Source organism: Loxodonta africana, chromosome 7 (genome assembly GCF_030014295.1).
Source record: "Loxodonta africana isolate mLoxAfr1 chromosome 7, mLoxAfr1.hap2, whole genome shotgun sequence".
Classification (NCBI taxonomy): domain Eukaryota; kingdom Metazoa; phylum Chordata; class Mammalia; order Proboscidea; family Elephantidae; genus Loxodonta; species Loxodonta africana.
In genome coordinates this window covers 52,020,335-52,046,450 of record NC_087348.1, presented here as the reverse complement: position 1 = coordinate 52,046,450, position 26,116 = coordinate 52,020,335, and the positions used below count along the sequence as shown (strand labels likewise).

The 26,116-nt window shown below is 38.2% G+C and overlaps 1 protein-coding gene across 1 annotated transcript in view; it reads right to left on the bottom strand.

Annotated features, from left to right (window-relative positions):
- Nucleotides 1-26,116, bottom strand: part of DCDC1 (doublecortin domain containing 1) — a 522,229-nt gene that overhangs the window by 439,385 nt on the left and 56,728 nt on the right. The window contains exon 6 of the mRNA XM_064289443.1: nucleotides 16,924-17,017. Within this exon, the coding sequence (XP_064145513.1) occupies nucleotides 16,924-17,017 (94 nt within the window). The remainder of the gene's footprint in view (nucleotides 1-16,923; nucleotides 17,018-26,116) is intronic.

The window sequence follows — 26,116 nt, the reverse complement described above, 5'->3', positions numbered from 1 at the left end:
CTAGACAGAACAGAGCACAGTGGCCAAAATGGTGAGGGTCCAGAGAAATAATTGGAGAAACCAGGGATATTTAACTTAAAAAATATTTAAATAATGGTTGATACCCTGTTGCTGTTGATTTGATTCCGACTCATAGCAGCCCTACAGGACAGAGTAGAACTTCTCCATAGAGTTTCCAAAGAGCGGCTAGTGGATTTGAACTTTTGGTTAGCAGTCAAGCTCTTAACCACTGCACAATCAGGGCTTCCATAATGCATGATAACCAAAAAAACCAAACCCACGGCAGTTGAGGCAATTCTGACTCATAGTGACCCTATAGGACAGAGTAGAACTGCCCCATAGAGTTTCCAAGGAGCGCCTGGTGGATTCAAACTGCCGACCTTTTGGTTAGCAGCTGTAGCATTTAACCACTACACCACCAGGGTTTCCATAATGGATGATAGCTATGTTCAAATATTTGAAAGGCAGTCATGGACTAGGAAACAGTTTGTATTGTGTAACTCCAGAAGGCAAAGTCAGGGCCAATGGTAAATGTTTAATGAAACAGATTTCAGTTAGCTATTAGATTTTTTTTTTTTTTTTAATTACAGCTGTCAGAAATGAAAAAAAAACAGTGACTGGATGGGCACTGGTGGCACAGTGGTTAAGAGTTCAGCTGCTAACCAAAAGGTCAGCAGTTGAAATCCACCAGGCACTCCTTGGAAACCCTATGGGGCGCTTCCACTCTGTCCTATAGGGTCTCTGTGAGTCGGAATTGACTGGATGGCAACAGCTTTTTTGTTTGTTTGTTTTTGGTTTGGATGGGCACTTCCTAGAGGTAATTTAGAGGGGATTCACAAACAAGGTAATGTTTTGTGTTGATCACCAAAGACTAGTCTGATGCTGAGACCCAAAGTAAATCAATCAATAACACTATTTTAAAGTAGATATAGAAAAAGACAGCCCTTATCATTTGTTTACATATTGCACTAAGCATCTAATGAGGGGTCTAGCTTTTAAAGCTCCATGTAATATGACAAAATGCTACTCAGAGTGGTTGCTGCAACATTAAGTGACATCAGTGAGAACTACCAAAAAAAGTAATTAATAGTGGGTAATTCATTGTAAATTTAATTCAACAAGGAATTTTTACATTTTAATTCATTTAAAAAGTATTTCCCATCACTTACTAAAAGGTCCCTATGAGTCAGAATCAGCTCGACGGCAACGGGTTTGGTTTGGTTTTTGGTTTACTATGTTTCAGGCACTGTAACATAGGACTATGGTTAAAAATCGAGCATTTGAGTATTAATTTTTTGAGAGTCTACTATATGCCCAGATCCATGCTATATATTAGGACACTTTTTTAACTATGAGACAAAATCCCTCTTTAATTAAAGAGATAAGTCCTATACACAAAACAGGAGATACAAAATAAACAAATGTTATGGTATATGGTATAGACAGGTCAAAAGAAGTTATAGAAGGAGGTATTAGTAAGCAAATAAAGTAATTTATTTAAGTAATATATTAAAACTTTGCAGGCTGACATCTTAATTGCAGTTTTGTGAGAGATCCAGACTCAGAAGGCCCAGAAAAGCCATCCAGGAATTCTTGACCACAAAAATTATAAAACAATAAATGTTTGTTGTTTTAAACTGCTAAGCTTGAGGAGTAATTTGTTGAAGAGTGATACGTAACTAATATAGATTTTAGATGAAGGATAGCACAGTATATTCCTTTATTGCTCAAAACATTTGCTAAGACGACTGAGGGGAATAAGTTCTGCTCCACTTCTCTTTTATTCTTCATGCCAGTGATGATAATGGCAGAGGGCAGGAGTACATGTAAGTGAACAAGCACTTTTCAAGCCTCTGCTTGCTTCACATTTTCTAACATCTCATTGGCCAAAGGAAGTCATATGGCCAAGTTCAGAGTCACAGTAAGAGGCCCTTAGAAAGTTAAAAGGCAATGAGGTGAGTCCAGGAAGAGGTGAAGAATGGGGGTAATTAATGCAATCAATCTATTACACTAACATTTACTGAGCTCTTACTATATGTCAGGCACTGTTCTAAGTACTTTAATGTACTAACTCATAATTCTCTCAACCACGTTTTTTTATTATTACCCCCATTTTACAGATGAAAAAACTATAGTACAGAGAGGTTAAACAACTTGCCAAAAGCACACAACCACTGAGTGTCAGAGCCTGGATTTACACCAAGTTAGTCAGGTTCCAGAGCCTGTGCTCCTAAACCACTGCATTATCCTACTTCTCAAGTAGAAAGAACATGAATAATTTTTGAAGTCAGACAGACATAGTTTCAAATCTTTGGTTATGAAACTTGTTTGCTTTGTAACCTCGGGCAAATTACTTAATCTCTCTAAGCCTCAATTCCCTCATCAGTCAAATAAAAATCATAATAACTACCTTTAGAATGATTGTGAGCAACAAATTATATTAACTTAGATATGCATAGCAGGTACCCTATAAATAATAGATACTTCCATCTCCTTATTGTCTGCTTGGCTAACTTCTTCATAGGGATTTTGTGTAAAATGCTACATACAGACTATATTTTTTTTAATAATTTTTATTGTGCTTTAAGTGAAACTTTACAAATCAAGTCAGTCTCTCACATATAAACTTATACACACCTTACTACAGACTCCCATTTACTCTTCCCCTAATGAGTCAGCCCGCTCCCTCCTTCCAGTCTCTCCTTTCGTGACAATTTTGCCAGGTTATAACCCCTCCACCCTCCCATCTCCCCTCCAGACAGGAGATGCCAACATGGCCTCAAGTGTCCACCAGATGCAAGTAGCTCACTGCTCACCAGCATCTCTCTACAACCCATTATCCAGTCCAATCCATGACAGACTATATTTTGATAAAAGTAGAATTCTCCTTCAAGTTGTCCTGAAGTTCTAAAATGTTGTTTTAAATAATTTTTATAAATCAAAATATTAGCTTAAAAGTATATACATATACACACACATGCATGCACATCTCTGTTACTTTAATGTAAGTTTTAGGAAAAATATGAACTGATAATAAAATATTCATTTCATAATGCTCAATTTATAGGGCATAAAATGAAAGTAACCCTTCTTCTCTCCTTTACAGAAGAAATTTTGCTGGTTGTGCATTGCCCCAACCAAGTCTTCCATGAATCACCTCCAAAACAAACCAAAACCAAACCCAGTGCCATCGAGTCAATTCCGACTCATAGCGACCCTATAGGACAGAGTAGAACTGCCCCATAGAGTTTCCAAGGAGCACCTGGAGGATTTGAACTGTTGACCTTTTGTTTAGCAGCCATAGCACTTAACCACTACGCCACCAGGGTTTCCATCACTTCCCAAAAAAAGGCACTAGAAATTATCCAATGACCATCTGCTCCTTCTCTGAGTATGGCATTTTGGAGTTGTGTTTAGGGGAAGCCAGAGAGCTACTTATTGGTCCAAACACCTAAGACATGAGTCAGGACCCCTGAGAAATATGTAAGAAGTGATTTTGGAGAGCAAATAAGGCAAAATGATTAAGGCTTATGGAGGGGCCTTTACTGGATAACTTAATGCTTTGATGGTGCTTTAATGAGTAAGGGCTCCATGAGTTTTTTCTTTTGAGTCTTACGGTTTTGTAGTTTTTAAATTTTATTTTATTGTGCAGTGTTTGTTCTGTTGTACATGGGGTCGCTATGAGTCAGAGCCAACTCGACAGTACCTAACAGTGATATATATATATATATATATATAGATATAGGTATACCAGAAAAACCCATTGCCATCGAGTCAATTCTGACTCATAGCAACCCTATAGGACAGAACAGAACTGCCCCATAGGGTTTCCAAGGAGCACCTGGTGGATTTGAACTGCTGACCTCTTGGTTAGCAGCTATGGCTCTTAACAACTACGCCACCAGGGTTTCCAGATATAGATATAGATAAATATACACGAAACAAAAACTTGCCGTATTAACCATTTTTAACTAAACAATTTGTTATGGATTGAATTGTGTCCCACCAAAACTGTGTGTCAACTTGGCTAGGCCATGATTCCCAGTATTGTGTGGTTGTCTTCCATTTTGTGATCTGATGTAATTTTCCTATATGTTATAAATCCTCATCTCTGCCTGTGGTTAATGACACAAGATTAAGTTATGTTAAAGAGGCTTAGGGTGGGATGCCACAGCCTTAATCAGATCATAAACCTGATCAGATGTAAGGGTGGTTTCCCTAGGGTGTGGCCTGCATCACCTTTTATCTTATAAGAGATAAAAGGAGAGAGAAGTGAGCAGTGAGCAAGGGACCTCATGCCACCAAGAAAGAAGTGCTGGCAGCAGAGTGTATACTTTGGATTCATGTTCCCTGCACTGAGAAACTCCTAGACCAGGGGAAGGTTGATGACAAGGACCTTCCCCCAGAAAAACAGAGAGAAACTCTTCCCAGGAAGCTGGTGCCCTGAATTCAGACTTCTTGCCTCCTAGACCGTGAAAGAACAAATCTCTGTTTGTTAAAGTCAACCATTTGTGTTATTTCTGTTACAGTGGCACTAGATAATTAAGACAGAATTCGATCACATTAATTACATTTATCATGTTGTACAACTATCACTACTATTTCCAAAATTTTTTTATTACCCCAAAAAGAAACACTGTATTCCTTACGTAATAACTACCCATTTCTCCCTCCCCCTGGTAACTGCTAATGAACTCTGTGCATTTCCCTATTCTAGATATTCCATATAAGTGCAATCATACAATATTAGTCCTTCTGTGTCTGAATTATTACACTCAGCATAATGTTTTCAAGGTTTATCCATGTCATAGCATGTACCATGATTTCATTTTTCTATATGGTTGAATAATATTCTATTGTATGTATATACCACATGTTTATCCATTCATTTGTCTGTAGGTAATGTGATAGTTTGGGTTTTTGAAATTTAAAGTCATGGTCAAAATGTACATGGTAAACAATTTTAGAGCCAATTTGGAATTGATGGAGGTTACTTTAAAAGCAATGGACAAACCATATAAATTTAATGTTAGCTTGTCCACGTTTTTTTTGGGGGGGGAGGTGTTGGTTCTGAATGAACTTAAAATAACATAATGAAGAATAGAATTTGAGGCAGCTGGTCTAGTGCTGCTTATCTAGGCCTGGTCCTAACAACTTAAAGCTAGAAACTCACTAGTATTCTATAGCACATGAAGACCTCAGCTGCCTTTATAGTTTCAGTCCTGGTCTGTAGATTTGGCTGCAGAACATAGAAAAGGAGCAAAAACTGTTCCACTAGCAATGCTTAAAATGATCTAACCCTAGTTTTAGACTTGTCTGCAGTATCAGGTGAAGTTCACAGCGTGATTCAAGAGTAAGCGGCAGCAGCCAGCACCATCAGCCAGACATGGCGAGCTACGGATGCTAAGGCCTCCACAGCCCACCTGACTGTACTGCAGCCATCCCCCACTCTCAAGCTGGCACTTTCTAAAGGCCAAGTCTATTAGAAAATAATCCCAGCTGTGTTTACTAGCTGTGACCCATCAAGATCAAAATTCTATGTGGCCCATACTTATTATAAAATTTAAGACCAACCTCTAGCCTCCACGTACAGGCCACATGAGTATAACGCCAACTACAAACATAATCACAGGGCCTATGCCTAAAACCATTTGCCTCTTGGAATCAGATTTGCTAGAGGAATCAAGGAGGAACTAAAGTGGTTTGAAATATGCTTCAATCTTATGATCAGAATAGAGCAATGTACGCATAAAAATAAAATAAAAGAAGACAGGTTTCATTTAGCTGGAGGAAGAAAAAGATTCTTTATAATAAAGATAGACATCTGATTTGAGCATACATATCTGACAGATATGAAAGGGAAAAAATGAGATCTTGAAAGCCAGGTACAAGAGTAAAAGAGATGTATCCGAGTCTAACTACTCTTAAAGAGGTTATGATAAAAGAGGAAGAAGCTTTAACTGTTACAAACACAGGAACAGAGTCCGAGACCCAGTAAAACCTAACAGACAAATTAAGATCTCAGAAATCCGTCTCAGAGCAATGCCTCAGAGAAGCCAGAATTCAAAATACTGTTGAGAAGTGACCTTTTATATTACATATGAAGTTCACAGAGCAATTAGACAATCTTTTTGGAGGATGGCACAGTTATACAAAGAATATACATAAAATATGAACAAATTTGAGAGGAGAATATTAGAAAGATTAGTATAAAATACTTAAAACTAGTGGGTGAACTTCAAAAATTTATGGGCTTAAGGCTAAGACTAAATATTGAAGTTGTCAGCGATTTCATTTTACTTGGATCCACAATCAACACTCACGGAAGTGGCAGTCAAAAAATCAAACAACGTATTGCATTGGGCAAATCTGCTGCAAAAGACCTTTTTAAAGTATTAAAAAGCAAGGATGTCTCTTTGAGGACTAAGGTACGTCCGACCGAAGCCAGGGTGTTTTCAATTGTATCATATGCATGCGAAAGCTGCACAGTGATTAAGGAAGACCCAGGAAGAATTGATGCCTTTGAATTATGGTGTTGGCAAAGAATATTGGATACACTATGGACTGCCAGAAGAATGAACAAATCTGTCTTGGAAGAAGTACAGCCAGAATGCTCCTTAGGGGCAAGGATGCTGAGACTAAGTCTCACGTACTGTGGATGTGTTATCAGGAAGGACCAGTCCCTGGAGAAGGACATCATGCTTGGTGAGTTATAGGGTCAGCAAAAGAGAGAGAGATCCTCAATGAGATGGACTGGCACAGTGGCTACAACAATGGGCTCAAACACAGCAACAATTGTGAGGATGGCGCAGGATTGCAGAGTATTTCCTTTTGTTGTACATAGGGTTGCTAAGACTCAGAACAGACTCGATGGCACCTAACAACAACAGCAAAGACTAAGGGAAGACAAAGGCAAGACGAATTTTATTATAGAACAATAATAGATTAAGGACTCCGGATCTAAATTAGATGTATGGTCGGTCATAGGGGAGTACATCTTGAGTGGTATTATTTAACTTAAAAACTAGGGAGGTGAAAATGGGTAAGGTTGACTTGAACAAAAGATGCTATTGACAAACTTGGAACTTATTGACTTTCTATCTCTATGAGAGACCCTGTAAGGCAAAAACAAAAACAAAAAAAACCTCTAGTGGCATGTGTTAGAGAAAACACCATATGCACCATAAAGCAAATGGAAACTAAAAGAAAAGAAGATACTCAACTGCAGCAAACGATGCTAGCTCCAGGCCTGTTTGAGGAGGGAACTTCCCAAAGCAAGTGATATTTACAAACCCAGTGGTGTCTTTCTGAAAGAAACAAGAGCACAGTAGAGGCACACCCCAGTGGGAAATCCTAAATACCACAAAAAAAGATACGCCAATCAGAAACATAACCGAAGACCAGAAGCATTGGAAATCTGAGGAAAGACCATGTTCAGAAGGACACAAAGAACTTCTTTATTTCAGAAATCCACTGAAAGTTATTCTCCAATTGGAATGTAGAGACAAGGGGAAAAGTGTGCCCATGAATTAGGGTTTTTTGTGCCTGGGGTGAAATTTGTCATTTGAACCATTTTTAAGTTTACAATCCAATGGCATTAATTATATTCATGATGATGTGCAACCATCACCACTACCTATTTCCAAAACCCCTTCCTTACCCCATACAGAAACTGTATGAAGTAGGTTTCTCAGACTTAAAAAATTCTCTAGCCAGAGGCCATTACAGCAGTCACTGCCACTCAGGATTGAAAATGACAGCTCACAAGATAAGGTGGATGTTATGTCACCAGACAGCACCCACCCTTAGTTCAGCATGGTGCCCAGAAACACAGGATTAAAAGGGACAAGAACATTAAGATGTTCGGAATACTTTAAAAAGGGAAAGAACAGTATCTCAAATAAGACTGTGACTGGGGCTGCCACAAATGCAAATTTCCAAATGTTGCAAGAATGCAACACACTCTCAGTACCTTATTTGGAATAACGATATTGTTAACAACAAAAATGACGACAGCTAACATTACATAATGCTTACCAAGTGTCAGGCATTTGTTCTAAGTGCTTTATAGATAATTCACTTAATCCCAGCAACAATCCATTAAGGTAAGTATTGTAATTTCCCCATTTAACAGATAAGGAAATTGACTCTCAGAGAAGCTAACTAAATTGTCCAAGGTCATAAAGTAAATGACATAGCTGGAATTTGAACTCAGGCTCCAAAATCAGAGGGGCGTAACCACTACATTGTACACCCTCAACAAGAGACAGTATACAGTGTTTGCTTTTTCCCTCAAGTTATGGTAAATATGTTGTTGTTATTGTTAGGTGCTGTTGAGTCAGTTCTAACTCATAGTGACCCTGTGAGTAACAGAACGAAACACTGCCCGATCCTGCACCATCCTCGCAATCATTGCAATGTTTGAGCCCATTGTTGCAGACACTGTACCAATCCACCTTGTTGAGAGTCTTCCTCTTTTTGCTGACCCTTCACCAGGAAACCCTCGTGGTGCAGTAGTTAAGTGCTATGGCTGCTAACCCAAATGTCCACAGTTTGAATCCACCAGGCGCTCCTTGGAAGCTCTCTGAGGCAGTTCTACTCTGTCCTGTAGGGTCGCTATGAGTCAGAATTGACTTGACAGCAATGGGTTTATGGGTTTCAGTTTACCAAACATAATGTCTTTCTCCTGACAACATGTCCAAAGTGAGAGGAAGTCTCCCCATCCCCGCTTCTAAGGAGCGGTGTGGCCATACTTCTTGCAAGACACATTGTTCCTTCTTTTGGCAATGTTATGGATTGAATTGTGTCTCTCATAAAATATGTATTGCAATTCCTAATCTCTGTTCCTGTGGTTACAATCCCATCTGGGAATGGGTTGTCTTTGTTATGTTAATGAGGCAGGATTGGTGTAGGGCGTATCTTGAGTCAGTCTACTTTGAGACATAAAAAAGATTAAACAAGCAAGCTAAGAAGCAGAGATGGGGTAATATAGATGCCAAGACACATGGAGATCTCCAAAGAACCAGGAAGCAGAAGCTGAAGAGACAAGGACCTTCTTCCAGAGCCAACGGAGAGAGAAAACTTTCCCCTAGACCCAACACTCTAAATTCAGATTTCCAGCCACCTAAATTGTGAGAAAACAAATTTCTTGTTTGTTAAAGCCACCCACTTGTGATATTTCTGTTATACCAGCATTAGATAACTAAGACAGGAAGTCTATGGTATATTCAATATTCTTTGCCAACACCATAATTCAAATGTATCAATTCTTCTTTGGTCTTCCTTATTTGTTGGCCAGCTTTCACATGCGTATGAGGCCAGTGGACATACCATGGCTTCAGTCAGGTGCACCTTTGTCCTCATCTTTGCTTTTTAATATTTTAAAGAGGTCTTTTGCAGCAGGTTTGTCCAATACAATGCATCATTTGATTTCTTGACTGCCGCTTTATGGTTAAGAGCTACAGCTACTAACCAAAAGGTAGGCAGTTTGAATCCACCAGGGGCTCCTTGAAAACCCTGTGGGGCAGTTCTTCTCTGTCCTGTAGGGTCACCATGAGCCGGAATTGACTCGACGGCAACAGGTTTGGGTTTATTTTATTTATTTATTTATTTTGGTTTTCATGGGCATTGATTGTGGATTCAAGTAAAACGAAATCCTTGACAACTTTATTCTTTCCGTTTATCATGATGTTACTGGTCTAGTTGTGAGGATTTTTGTTTTCTCTACGTTGAGATGTAATCCATACTGAAGGCTGTAGTCTTTGATCTTCATCAGTGAGTGTTTCAAGTTCTCTTCACTGTCAGCAGGCAAGGTTGTGTCATCTGTATATTGCAGGTTGTTAGTGAGTCATCCTCCAAACCTGATGGCACAATCTTCTTCACATAGTCCAGCTACTTAGATTATTTGCTCAGCATACAGATTGAATAAGTATGATGAAAGGATACAACCCTGACAAATTGGGAGTTGTCAAAAATGAAATGAAATTCTTGAAAATCAGTATCCTAGGCGTTAGCAAGCTAAAATGGACTGGTATTGGCCATTCTGAAGCAGACAATCATATGGTCTACCACGCCAGGAATGACAAACTGAACAGGAAGGGTGTCATATTCATCCTCAAAAAGAATATTTCAAGATGTATCCTGAACTACAAGCCTGTCAGTGATAGGATAATATCCATATGCCTACAAAGACGACCAGTTGATATGACCATTATTCAAATTTACACATTAACTCCTAATGGCAAAGATGGTAAATACATACTGCCATTATTAATGCCTGTGATGGTTAATTTTATGTGCATCTTCGCTAGGCTACAATGCCCAGTTATTTGGTCAAATGCTGGTCTAGATATTGCTGGGAAGGTATTTTAGATGTGACAACATTTACAGTCAGTTGACTTTAAGTAAAGGAGATTATCCTCAAGGAGGTAGGTGGGCCTTATCCAATCAACTGAAGGCATTAGAACAAATACTGAGGTTTCCTGTAGGAGAAAGAATTCTGCCTCAAGACTGTAATATAGAAATCCTACCTGAGTTTCCAGTCTGCTCAACTGTCCTACAAGTTTCAAACATGCCAGCCTGCACAACTACATGAGCCAATTCCTTAAAATAAATCTATCTATCCATCCATCTATCTATAGAACTCTGACTATTACAATGCCTTAATGGGAGATTGCTTACCAATGAATAGTATCACAGGTCAAAGACCCTGGTCAATAGTATAAACCAACTGGCATTTTGGAGAGATTGACATGAGGGATGTTTTCTCTTCTCAGCCTTTCTTCACTTAGTGTCTGCTATGGTCTTTCACAACAGTCACATGGATCTGATTCATGAAAAACACAGGACCCTGGGAACATTTTGCTTGGAATAGCCACATTTGCTTGAATCAGCTTCTATTCTGGATGTGTTGGGTGTCAGCTGATGTTGTGATCATTTTTTGCTGGGTTGGAGTTGATGTGAGTTAAATGAATTTATGAGGTCCTGAGAGATGACATTCATTACAGTAGTCCAGAGAGTAACTGCTGGAGGAATTCCAGCTAAAACCAGCCTCCAGAAACCATCTGGCTAACACTGGGAAGAATAAAAATTAGGAAGGACTTTAATTTCTTTGGACTTCAACTTAAAGAATTTTGATTTTCTTTTGAGACTTTAGCTTACGCAGGTAAGATAATTTTATTTTGGAACTCAGTTCTTAAGTACTTAAAGCTTTTGGATTTAAATTTCTTTGGGACTTTATTTTTTGAATTTTAATTTCTCCACAAATAAAACTGATACTGGGCAAGAGTTAACTTTCTAATTTGGGGTATCTCTATGTTATTGAAATTTATTGGTTGAAATAAAAAAAATCCTGTCATTTAATCTCGTCGTGGAATCTCAAAAGAACTTGTGAGAAAAAATATGGCTATTTTGGACTGTGTTTCTGGGCATAATTTGGGAGGAAAATAAGATAGAAAGTGAATGTTCAGCATGTCCTAGCATGGCCTTGTAGTCAATTCAATTAATGTACTGTTCTAACTCATTTCACAGACTTCTGGGATAAATTTTACACTGCCCATCATGATCCACAAAGGACCAAAGGTTGGTTATTGGAATAGCAGCCTCGAAATGGTCCTAAGAGACTGCTGATCTCCTCCCTCAAGAGGGAGAGTGACTGGTCTCAACAAAAACTTGAGGAATACTAGGGGGAATGAAGTGATATTAAATAATTCCTTCAAAATCCCACACTATATACATCTGTTCTGCCACAGTTAAGTGCATCTACAACATCAAGTAGCTCATATATGATTGGTAAGTAGGGGAACAATATCAGTACAATTTGGAAGTTTGGTTGGTGAATATGTGCTTTTTCCTAGGTAAAGGAAACCAGAACAGAAGTAGAATTCTATCCCTTAGCAGGAAATTGAAAAAAAAAAAAAAAAAAAAAAATAGCCCCTTAGCTTGGCCACTATACTAGGGTACCCTCACCCTGATTCTAGGATTGTAAAACTTTCACTTCCTCCTGTGCCTTCCTTAATGGAAGCTCTACTGACTCAAACCTCCACTTCTATCTGCATTGCCTCACATCCTATTGTTTTTGTGTAGCTTTAACACCCCCTGACGCAGCACTCTGAGATGCTTTCCCAGGCTGTTCACGTTATATCCTAAATTAATAATTATTATCTTAGTTAGTGTCTGGTTATAAAGTTGCATAGGTTTGAAATCGTCTGCCCCAACCCTATTTTCCCCATAAGCTCTGTTATTTTGAGGGGTGTAATTTCGCAGGATGTATTTTTCAAGCACATATCATGTTCTAGCAGAAATGCCCATACTAACCTGTACTAACCAACTGGCCACATATAGGAGTGTGGCATTTGTACACAGTTGGCCGTTCTATCCTACTCTAGAAGGGATAGATATTTATAGGAGCCACGATTAAAGAACTTTTCCACATGTAACAATATAAACGTCTTTGTTAAAATCTTCTATGCTGTAGGAATCCAAAAACGAGCAATTTGAAAATCCTGTGTCTTTTTTTTTTTAAGGTTTTATTAGACTTGGCAAAGTAAAAGTACTTTAATATCATTTCAAATGTTTCCATTTCTCATAACATAGGAGGAAAATTGGAAAATATAACTAATTCCAAAAGGGAAGCAGCTGGTAAGAGAAAAATGATTTCATTGTTTTGTACATGTCACTTTTAGTCCTTGGTATTTCTAATCTGTGCTTATAAGTAAAAAATAATTGCTATAAACTTAACATTTTTGTTGTTGTTTCTTGCCATTGTGTCAGCTCCAACTCATGGTGACCCCTTGTACAACAGAGCAAAACATTGCCCAGCCCTGCGTCATCTTCACAGCAGTTAGCATGCTTGAGTCCATTGTTGCGGCCACCTTATATTTTGAATGCCTTTTTTTTTTTTCCAATCTAGGAGGCTCATCTTTCAGCACTATATCAAATAATACATTCTACTGTGATCCATAGGATTTTTATTGGCTAATTTTTGGAAGTAGATCACCAGGCCTTTCTTCCTGACCTGTCTTAGTATGGAAGTTCCACTGAAACCTGTCTACCACGGGTGACCCTGCTAATATTAAATACTGGTGGCATAGATCCCAGCACTACAGCAACACGCAAGCCACCACAATACAACAAACTAACAGACTGGTAGTGGATCTTAATGTAGGAATTATTAAACTACTTTTTCTGACTTGATACAAAAAAAGTTAAAAAAAAAAAAAAAAAGAGTCATACATCAACATATACCGCTTGGCCTTTCAGAAGACAATCAAACATAAAAGTGTAGGGACTTCAATTACCTGATGCACAAAACCATACTAACAAAGAAGAGTAGAAATGCAAAAGCCTAATATTAAGTGACTAGGGTGCTACAGACTGGAAGTTCCTCCAACAGGATTATCTTCTTTAAGTATTTTTAAGTCCAGTGAACTTGCTATGCTTCCACATGTTAGTAGTTGCGTAGGCTAATTTCAACTGGCATAAGCTTTTATAAGTATGCAAAAAGACAAGGCAAGGGCATGCATTAAAATGTGATAATAGCACACTTCTGGGATATGTGAAGCATGAGGCATGAAGCTGAATGCCTCTGGCATCCATGGAATATTACGCCTCAGAGTCGGTACTTTTCTGTTCTGATAAGTAGTTCTGTTATACCATATTTGGAAGGGAGAAAAATCAGCTTTCTAAATATAAATCTTTTAATGTTAACCAGGGTTTCTTTTAGTTTCAATTCTAGCAGTTAAATCAAATCCAATTTTTGAATTCCAGGTGAGTTGGAAATAATTCAAAGCTAGATAGTGTCTCAAGAAAATGTGTAGATTATTTTTTTTATTAATGCAAGTTTACAATGTTCTGCTGCTATTCATAAGGTTTTCACTGGCTAATGCTTTTCAGAAGTAGACTGCCGGGTCCTTTTTCCTAGTCTGTCTTAGTCTGGAAGCTCAGCTGAAACCTGTCCTCCAGGGGTGACCCTGCTGGTATTTGAATACCGGTCGCATAGCTTCCAGCATCACAGCAACACGCAAGCCCCCACAGTAAGACAAACTGACAGACAGGTGGCGGCTTGCATGTCTGCAGCAGTATATCAACAGGGAACTGCCAGAAATTCAGGCCAGCTTCAGAAGACGATGGGGAATCAGGGATATCATTGCTGATGTCAGACGGATCCTGGCTGAAAGCAGAGAATACCAGAAGGATGTTTTTACCTGTGTTTTATTGACTATACAAAGGCGTTCACCTGTGTGGATCATAACAAATTATGGATAACATTGCGAAGAATGGGAATTCCAGAACACTTAATTGTGCTCATGAGGAACCTTTACATAGATTAAGAGGCAGTTGTTCAGACAGAACAAGGAGATACTGATTAGTTTAAAGTCAGGAAAGATTCGCATCAGGGTTGCATTCTTTCACCATACCTATTCAATCTGTATGCTGAGCAAAGAATACGAGAAGTTGGACTATATGAAGAAGAACAAGGCATCAGGATTGGAGGAAGACTCATTAACAACCTGCATTATGCAGATAACACAACCTTGCTTGCTGAAAGTGAAAAGGACCTGAAGCACTTACTAATGAAGATCAAAGACCACACAGCCTTCAGTATGGATTGCACCTCAACATAAAGAAAACAAAAATCCTCACAGCTGGACCAATAAGCAACATCATGATAAAAGGAAAAAGATTGAAGTTGTCAAGGATTTTGTTTTACTTGGATCCACAATCAACAGCCATGGAAGCAGCAGTTAAGAAATCAAAAGACGCATTGTATTGGGTAAATCTGCTGCAAAGGACCTCCTCAAAGTGTTGAAGAGCAAAGATGTCACCTTGAAGACTAGGGTGCGCCTGACCCAAGCCATGGTATTTCCAATCACATCATATGCATGTGAAAGCTGGACAATGAATAAGGAAGACCAAAGAAGAACTGACGCCTTTGAATTGTGGTGTTGGCAAAAAATATTGAATATACCATGGACTGCCAAAAGAATGAACAAATCTGTCTTAGAAGAAATACAACCAGAATGCTCCTTAGAAGCAAGGATGGTGAGATTGTGCCTTACATACTTTGGACATGTTTTCAGGAGGGATCAGTCCCTGGAGAAGGACATCATGCTTGACAAAGTACAGGGTTAGGGGAAAAGAGGAAGACCCTCAATGAGGTGGACTGAGCTCAAGCATAACAATGATTGTAGGGATGGTGCAGGACTGGGCAGCATTTTGTTCTGTTGTGCATAGGGTCACTATGAGTCAGAATCCAACTTGACAGCATCTAATAACAACAACAATGCAAGATTAAGAGTGATTACAAATAATTGTTGGTCATAAAGAAAATATTAGCCAGCAGGGAGAAACATGCAAGAAATCAGCTTTAATAATGATATTCTATTCTTCTGTCCCTCACAAAGATAATAAGAAAGAATTCCCTTTTGTACATACATATTACAAGTAAATGACTTTATCTAATGCTTTTAGATAATGAGTAGGAAAAGCTTTGAAATCTTCAGATGAAAATTCCTAATTAAATGAAAAACAATCATACCTAGTACAAGAATAAAAAATTATAAAGAACAAATAGTTTTACTGTCTAAATGTATATATAAAAAATATATAGTCAAAAAATTGTTTTAAACAATAAGTATCAATATATCATAGTGTTCACTCAATAAGTGTGTCTTAAGGATGATAAAGCAAGATAATCATTTGCTTTTATATAGTACAACCATGAAAACTTGAAACAAATGGGAGCCACATCATTTATAGTTGCCTCGGCCAAACCTGGCACTTAAAGGTGTGCTTTTTAATATCTCTGCCCTCCTTAGGCATGGAGTCGAGGTCTAGATGGAGTGACAGTATTATCTCAGTAGCACACTGAAAAACTCACAAATACAAAATTCATGTGATTTTTCCTTTTAGAAACTAGAAATTAGTGCCTTTCAGAGATCCCGATGGAGATCTCACCTTTTGACAAATCAGCTATGGATTGAATTGTGCCCCCACAAAACAGGTGTCACTTGGCTAGGCCATGATTCCCGGTTATTACATGGCTGTCATTCATTTTGTGACTTGATGTAATTATTCTATATGTCGTAAATCCCAACTTCTATGATGTTAATGAGACAGGATTAGAAGTGGTTATGTTAATGAGGCAGGTCACAATCTACAGGATTAGGTTGTATCTTTAATCAACCTCTTCAGAGATTTTATAAAAGAGAGAAGAAGAGGAGGGGGACATCCTACCCCCAAGAATGAAGAACCAGGAGTGAACTGTATCCTTTCAACCTGGGGTCCCTGTGCTGAGAAAATCCTAGGCACAGGGGAAGATTGATGACAAGGACCTTCCCCCAGAACCAAAAGAGAGAGAAAGCATTCCCCTGGAGCTAGTGCCCTGAATTTGTATTTCTAGCCTCCTAAACTGTGAGAGAATAAATTTCTGTTTCTTAAAGCCATCTACTTGTTGGATTTGTTATAGGAGCACTAGATAATGAAGACAGTCATATAATAAAATCATTTTAAAGCACATTTCATGCCTTAAAATACCCTCTACAAACTGACCAAAACATTTTAAAAATCTGTATCTTAGCATACGGTTAGTGCAACTTCTTGTTTTTCTCTTTAAAAAGATGTATTCCACAGAAATTGGCTGCTGAATTATGAAAATGTATCAGTTATTTTTGTTTATTTAGTTATCATTTATTATGTTCAAATAGTCATTCATTTTTAAAGAAAAATCTAAGCTTGTGCTGAAATAAGATTACTAAAACCTCAATGCACTTTCATGATTTCTCTCCATATCAGAATGCTGTATTTAACTATGTCATACTTAAACTCTGTTTTATTACATCTGTTTTCCTTTTAAATGTATACGAACAAAATTATTTGTTTTCAAAATAATATCACATGGCTTACAAAATCTTTGCTACTTACCTTTTGAAATATCTACAATTTTCCTGCCACACAAATCATAAAGATATCTGGCTGGTGAATTTAAATTCATTTTCATTGTGCAAGTATCCAAAACCTACATAGGAAAAAAAGAACATAAATAATTTATTACAGTCAACTCTTGTTAAACCAAACACACATTAAAAGACTTTTCTATACTACATGGCTATTAAAAATTAGATTGTAAAATAAAAATTGATGATTTATAAAATGTATCTAATAGATGAAGTAAAAAAAGCAGTTAAAATTATTAGATCTCATTGTATTTACAAAACACACACTCAGGTGTAAATTAAAAAAAAAAGGAGTTGCAACAAATACTAAATAGTGGCTGCCTACTATTTAATAAAGAGGAGAACTCAGGGAGATTTTTATTTTATTCTTATTGTTTTTTATATTTTCCATTTATTTTATCAGAGAATAATATTACTTTTCTAATTCATATGTTAAAGTACTTTCTTTAGCTCTTAAATTCTTTCCAAGTGTCCTAAAATAAATTATAAATATAATCTTATATATAGAAAATTCCAAAGAGTCCACAAGAAAACTTCTACGGCTAATAGAGGAATTTAGCAAAATTGGAAGGTACAAAGTCAACAAACAAAAATCGGTTTGATTTCCATACACCAACAATGAGAAATCTGAAAGAAATTAGGGAAACAACTCCATTTACAATAGCATCTAAAAGAATAAAAATGCCTAGCAATAAATCTAGCCAGGGATGTGAAGAACTTATACAATGAAAATTTTAAAACAGTGTCATAAGAGATTAAAAAAGACTTAAATAAATGGAAAGAACTTCCATGTTCATGGATTAGAAGACTTCATAGCGATGCCAATACTACCCAAAGTGATCTATAGATTCTATGTAATCCCAATCAAAATTCCATCAACTTTCTTTATAGGAATGGAAAAACCAACCCTCAACTTCATATGAAATGGCAAGAGGCACCAAATACCTAAAGCAATGTTGAAAGAGAAGAAGAAAGTAGGAGGATTCACACTTCCTGATTTTCAAACATGTTATACAGCTACAGTAATAAAAACAGCTTGGTACTGGTATAACAATAGATACATAGACACATGGAATAGTATTGAGGGGCCAGAAATAAATCAAAGGTGCTAAGCCCGTTCTATGGGAAAAGAAGACTCTCTTCGATAAATGGCGTTGGGAAAACCGGGTTGAAAATGAAATAGGATCCATGCTTCACACCACACACAAAAACAAATTCAAAATGAATTAATGACCTATACGTTCAATTGGGAAACCCTGGTGACATAGTGGTTAAAAGTTTGGCTGCTAACCAAAAGGTCGGCAGTTCAAATCTACCAGGCACTCCTTGGAAATCCTATGGGGCAGTTCTACTCTGTCCTATACGGCCACTATGAGTTGGAATTGACTCGATGACAACAGGTTTAGTTATTTTTTTTTAATGTTCAATCGAAAGCCATAAAATTCGTAGAAGAAATTGCAAGAGCAAGGCTTTCGGGCCTAAGTTTTAAAAATGGATTGCCTAATATAACAAAAGCACAAAAGGCAAAAGACAAAATAAACAGGACTTCATAAAAATTAAAATTTTGCTCATCAAAAGACTTTGCCAAAAAAGTGAAAAGACAAGATACCAACTAGAAGAACATCTTTGAAAATTACATGTCTGATGAGAATCTAATACCAAAATATACATAAAATTTTGGCATCTTAATAACAAAAATACAAATAACCCAATCATAAAATGGGCAAAGGACTTGAATAGACATTTCACCAAAGAGGACATTCAAACGGCCACCAAATACATGAAAAGATGCTCAACATTATTAGCCATTACCAAAACTTGTTGTAGTCAATTCAGACTCATAGTAATCCTACGGCACAGAGTAGAACTGCCCCATTGGGTATCCAAGGAGCAGCTGGTGGACTCAAACTGCCAGTTTTTCAGTTAGCAGCCATCGCTTTTAATCATTACTCCACCGGGGCTCCAAAACCCAAACCTGTTGCTGGTGAGTCAATTCTGACACACAGCAACCCTATAGGACAGAGTAGAAGTGCTCCATAGTGTTTCCTAGGAGTGGCTGGTGGATTCGAACTGCTGAACTTTTGGTTAGTGGCCTGAGCTCTAAACCACAATGAGATTCCAATTCACTTCCAATAGGAGCCCTGGTGGAGAACTGGTTAAGAGCTAGGCCTGCTAACCAAAAGTTCAGCAGTCAGAATCTACCAGCTGCTCCTTGGAAACCCTATGAGGCAGTTCTACTCTGTCCTGTAGGGTCACTGTGAGTCGGAATCAACACAACAGCAATGGGTTGACAGGTTAGGATGGCTAAGATCAAAAAAGAAACTAACAAATGTTGGAAAGAATGTGGGGAAATTGGAACCTTAATCCATTGCCGATGGTAATGAAAAATTGTACAGCTGTTATGGAAAACAGTGTGGTGATTCTTCAAAGCACTACAAGTAGGATGGCCATGTTGTTATTAGGTGCCATCAAGATGGTTCTGACTCATAGCGACCCTATGTAGAACAGAATGAAACACTGCCCGGTCCTGCACCATCCTCAAATCATTGTTATGCTTGAGCCCATTTTTGCAGCCTCCTTGCCAATCCATCTAGTTGAGGGTCTTCCTTTTTGTCGCTGACTCTCTACTTTACCAAGCATGATATCCTTCTCCAGGAACATGTCCCTTGATAACATGTCCAAAGTATGTGAGAGGAAGTCTTGCCATCCTTGCTTCTAAGAAGCATTCTGGCTGCACTCCTTCCATAACAGATTTGTTCGTTCTTTTGGCAATCCATGGTATAGTCAATATTCTTCACCAAGACCATAATTCAAAGGCATCAATTCTTCTTTGGTCTTCTTATTCACTGCCCAGCTTTTGCATGCATATGATGCAATTGAAAACATCAAGGCTTGGGTAAGGCACACCTTAGTCCTCAAAGTGACATGTTTGTTTTTTAACACTTTAAAGAGCTCTTTTGTAGCAGATTCGCCCAATGCAATAAGTTGTTTGATTTCCTGACTGCTGCTTCCATGAGCATTGATTATGGACCCAAGTAAAATGAAATCCTTGACAACTTCAGTCTTTTCTCCATTTATCATGATGTTGCTTATTGATCTAGATGTGAGGATTTTTGTTCTCTTTACGTTGAGGTGTAATCCATACTGAAGGCTGTTGTCTTTAATCTTCATCAGTAAGTGCTTCAAGTCCTGTTTGCTTTCACCAAACGAGGTTGTGTCATCTGCATAACACAGGCTGTTAATGAGTCTTCCTCCAATCCTGATGCTGGGTTCTTCTTCATCTAGTCCAGTTTCTCTGATTATATGCTCAACATACAGATTGAATAAGTATGGTGAAATGATACAACTTGACATACACATTTCCTGACTTTAAACTACACAGTATCCTTTTGTTCCTGTTTAACTGACTGCCTCTTGATCTGTGTACAGGTTCTTAATGAGCACAATTAAGTGTTCTGGAATTCTCACTCTTCACAATGTTACCCATAATTTGTTATGTTCCACACAGTTGAATGCTTTTGCATAGTCCATAAAACACAGGTGAACATATTTCTAATATTAACTGCTTTCAGATAGGGTGCATCTGGCTTCAGCAATGAGATTTCTCATTCAACATCCTCTTCTGAATCTGGCTTGAATTTCTGGCAGTTCCCTATCACTGTGCTGCTGCAACCGCTTTTGAATGATCTTCAACAAAATTTTGCTTGCATGTGATATTAATGATATTGTACAATAATTTCTGCATTCTGTTGGATTACTTTCCTTTGGAATAGGCATAAATGTGGATCTCTTCCAGTCAGATAGCCAGGTAGCTGTCTTCCAAATTTCTTGGTATAGACAAGTGAGTGCTTACAGTGCTGCATACATTTATTGAAACATCTCAGTTGCCATTCCGTCAATTCTTGGAGCCTTGCTTTTTGCTAATATCTTCAGGGCAGCTTGGACTTCTTCCTTCAGCACCATTGGTTCTTGATCATATGCTCAGTACCATTGGTTCTTGATAATACGCTACCTCCTGAAATTACTGAACGTCAACCAATTCTTTTTGGTGCAGTGGCTCCGTATTCCTTTCATATTCTTTTGATGCTTTCTGCATAGCTCAGTATTTTGCCCCTAGAATTCTTCAATATTGCAACTCAAAGCTTGAATTTTTTCTTCAGTTCTTTCAGCTTGAGAAATTCAGAGCGTGCTCTTCCCTTTTGATTTTCTAACTCCAGGTCTTTGCACATTTCATTATAATACTTTGTCTTCTCAGGCTGCCCTTAGAAATCTTCTGTTCAGCTCATTTACTTCATTATTTCTTCGGCTTGCTTTAGCTTCTCAACACTCAAGATCAAGTTTCAGAGTCTCTTCTGACATCCATTTTGGTCTTTTCTTTCATTCCTGTCTTTTTAATGATGTCTTGCTTTCTTCACATATGATGTCCTTGATGTCATTCCACAACTCGTCTGGTCTTCAATCATTAGTGTTCAATGCAGCAAGTCAATTCTTGATATGGTATCTAAATTCAGGTGAGATATACTCAAGGGCGTACTTTGAGCTTGTTCTAATTTTCTTCAACTTCAACTTGAACTTGCATATGAGCAATTTATGCTCTGTCCCACAGTTGGCCCCTGGCATTGTTCTGACTGATGATATTGAGCTTTTCCATCCTCTCTTTCCACAGATGTAGTCAATTTGATTACCATGTGCTCCACAAGGTGAAGGTCACTACCAAGTGACCCAGCAATTCTACTCCCAGTTGTTTATCCACAAAACTTGAAAGCAGAGATTCAAACAGAGATTTGTACACCAGTGTGCACTGCAGCACTATTCGCAATAGCCAAAAGGTGGAAACAACCTAAATGCCTATCAACAGATGAATGGATAAACAAAATGCGATACACAATGGAATACTACTCAGCCAGTAAGAGAAACGAAGTCTTGATACATGCTAAAATATGGATGGAGCTTGAAGACATTATGTTGAGTGAAATCAGTTAATCACAAAAGGACACTATTATCTCACTTTTATAAAAAAAAAAAAAAAAACAAGAAAAGGCAAATGTATAGAGACCAAAGTTTATTACAGTTTACCAGGAGTGGGAGGGAGCAGAGGGTGAACAGTGATGGAAAAACTGCATCGAATAAGGGTAGGGTTGCACAGCCCGTTATTGTAATTTCTGTCAATAAGTTGTCCAATTGTCAATAAGTTGTACACCCAGCCCACGGAGTGAGAAAGTGGAGTGCCTTTGGGCAGGAGGCTTGTTGGCAAAGTAGGGTGTATCTGGGCACTTCTCAGCAGAGCTAAAAGAGCTTTGTAACACTTGCCTGAGCAGGTCAGAGGCCTAGGGCCACAGGGAGGTGTGCCTGCAAGCACAGCTAAAAACAGGCTGCCCTGATGGAAGAACTGTACCCTGAGTGTTCCTGAGCCTGAACTGTAACCAGTTACTTCCCTACTTCAATCGTGAGTATGTCTATGAGTTCTGTGTGGCCATTGTGGATTGTACAAACCCAGTACAGAAGTAAAGAGTGTTGTAGAAGGGACGGTTGGTGTTAAAATTGGTAAAGATGGCGAATAGAGGAAGCATATCTGAACATTGCCTAATAGGAATCAATCTTGGGCTGTTAATCTTGATTCTCCTCCCCCATTTTGAAGTTATAGGAGGTCAGACACCACTCCCACGCCATTTATACAAAGATCTATCCTGAAGTACAATGTTGTCAGTGATAGAAGGATATCCATACACCTACAAGGAGGACAAATTAATCTATTATCCGAATTTACGCATCAACCACTAATAACAAAGATGAAGAAATTGAAGATTTTTACCAACTTCTGCAGTCTGAAATTGATCAAACATGCAATCAAGATGCAAGATATTACTAGTGATTGAAATGCAAAAGTTGGAAACAAAAAAGAAAGATCAGCACTTGGAAAATATGGCCTTGGTGATAGAAATGACACCAGAGATCCCATGATAGAATTTTGCAAGACAAATGATCTATTTGTTGGAAATACCATTCTTCAACAACATAAATGATGACTATACATGTGGACTTCACAGGATGTAATAGCCAGGCATCAAATCAAATCAACTACTTCTGCAGAAAGAGATGACAGAAAAGCTAAATATCATCAGTCAGAACAAGGCCAGGTGCCAACTGCAGAACAGACTATCAATTGCTCATATGCAAGCTTGAGCTGAAGCTGAAGAAAGTTAAAACAAGTCCATGAGAGCCAAATTATGACTTTGAGTATATCCCACGTGAATCTGACACATTGAGAACTAATGGCCAAAGACCAGACAAGCTGTGGGATAACATCAAGGACATCATGCATGAAGAAAGCAGGACATCATTAGAAAGACAGGCATGAAAGAAAAGACCAAAATGGATGTCAGAAGAGACTCTGAAACTTGATCTTGAATGTAAAGTAGCTAAAGTAAATGGAAGAAATAATGAAGTAAACGAGCTGAACAGAAGATTTCAAAGGGCAGCTCAAGAAGGCAAAGTATTATAATGAAATGTGCAAAAACCTGTAGTTAGAAAACCAAAAGGGAAGAACACACTCAGCACTTCTCAAGCTGAAAGTACTGAAGAAAAAATTCCAGCCTCCAGATGCAATACTGAAGGATTCTATGGCCAAAATATTGAACGACCCAGGAAACACCAAAAGATGATGGAAGGAATACACAGAGTCACTGAACCTAAAAGAACTGTTCAACGTTCAACGATTACGGTAAGGAGTATATGATAAGGAATTGATGGTATTGAAGGAAGAAGTCTAAGCTACACTGAAGGCACTGGTGAATAACAAGGTCTGGGAATTGATGGAATGTCAATTCAGATGTTTCAACACATGGATACAATGCTGGAAGCGCTCACTCTATGCCAAGAAATTTGGAAGACAGGTACCTGGTCAACCAACTGGAAGAGATCAATATTTGTGCCTATTCCAAAGAAAGGTGATCCAAAAGAATGTGGAGATTATCGAACAGTATCATTAATATCACAAACAAGTAAAATTTTGCTGAAGATAATTCAAAAACAGTTGCAGCAGTACACCAACAGGGAACTGCCAAAAAATTTAAGCTCAGTTCAGAAGAAGACATGTGTAATGGGTTGAATTGTGTCCCCCAAAAATATGTGTCAACTTGGTTAGGCCAGGTGTCATTGTCCTCCATTTCATGATTTTCCTGGGTGTTATAAATCATAACCTCCGCCTATGGTTAAAAGGTTTAGGGTGAGATGTAACACCCTTGCTCAGGCCACATCCTGATCCAATGTAAAGGGATTTTCCCTGAGGTGTGGCCTGTACCACTTTTATCTCTCAAGAGGTAAAAGGAAAGGCAAGCAAGCGGAGAGTTGGGGACCTCATACCACCAAGAAAGCTGCACCAGGAGCAGAGCACATCCTTTGGACCTGACGTTCCTGTGCTGACATGCTCCCAGACCAAGAGAATACTGATGACGAGGACCTTCCTCAGAGCTGACAGAGAAAGAAAGCCTTCCCCTGGAGCTAGTTCCCTGATTTTGAACTTCTAACCTACTGGACTGTGAGAGGATAAGCTCCTCTTTGTTAAAGCCATCCACTTGTGATATTTCTGTTATAGCAGCACTAGACAACTAAGACAGCATGGAATGAGGGATATCATTGCTGCTGTCAGATGGATCTTGGCTGAATGCAGAGAATACCAGAAAGATGTTTACCTGTGTTTTATTGACTATGCAAAGGCATTTGGCTGTGTGGGTCATAACAAATTATGAATAACATTGCAAAGAATGGGAATTTCAGAACACTTAATTGTGCTCTTGGGGAAGCTGTACCTAGACCAAAAGGCAGTCATTTGAACAGAACAAGGGAATACTGCATGGTATAAAAACCAGGAAAGTTCTGCATCAGGGTTGTATCCTTTCACCATACTTATTCAATCTGTATGCTGAGCAAATAATCTGAAAAGATGGGATATATGAAAAACACAACATCAGGATTGGAGGAAGACTCATTAACAACATGAGATATGCAGATGACACAACCTTGCTTGCTCAAAGTGAAGAGAACTTGAAGTACTTACTGATGAAGATCAAAGCCTTTAGTAAGGATTACTACTCAACATAAGGAAAACAAAAATCCTTACAACTAGACCAATAATCAACATCATGACAAACACGGAAAATAATGAAGTTGTTAAAGACTTCATTTTACTTGGATCTACAATCAACACCCATGGAAGCAGCAGTCAAGAAAGCAAACGACTTATCTCATTGGGCGAATCTGCTACAGAAGACCTCTTTAAATTGTTAAAAAGCAAAGATATCATTTTGAGGACTGACCCAAGCCATGGTTTTTCAATTGCCTCATTTGCATGCGAAAACTGGACTGAAGAATTTATGCCTTTGAATTATGGTGTTAGCAAAAAATATTCAATATACCGCGAACTACAGAAGATGGAACAAATCTGTTTTGGAGGAAGTACAGCCAGAATGCTACTTAGAAACAAGGATGGCAAGACCACATCTCACATATTTTGGGCATGTTATCAGGAGGGACAAGTACCTAGAGAAGGACATCATGCTTGGTAAGGCAGAGGGTCAGCAAAAAAGGGGAAGACCCTCAGTGAGATGGATTGACACAGTGGCTGCAACCATGACTCAAACAGAGCAGATTGTGAGGATGGTGCAGGACCGGGCATTCTGTCCTGTTGTGCATAGGGTCATCATGAGTTGGAATGGAGTAGATGGCACCTGACAACATTTGCCAGTGAAATTTCAAATATTTAAATATCCTTCAAAGTTATAATTAATTAATTTAATTAAGTAAAATATGAGGTGCTTACAGACAGTCCCAATTATGTTGACCTAATTTGTAATGATTTTTTAAATTATTTCAAATATTGCTGTCTTTGATTCTTAAAAATACCACTCAAGGAAAATTACACCACTTTTTAACTCAAACATTCTTTTTTCAGTGTGCTCAAACACTGGTAAAAACAAGTGATTATGCAAGCCAAGTTTCAAGAGTTAAATGAGTTGAAAAACCAACATAAGATAATCAGGTACTACAAATTAATAATGCATCAGCAACACTGTCATTCTCTTCTATTTTCATAATGAAAGATCTTTGCAGTGTTTAAGCAATGCCAACCTTCAATAAACGTTTTCTCAGAGTAAAGAATGAAT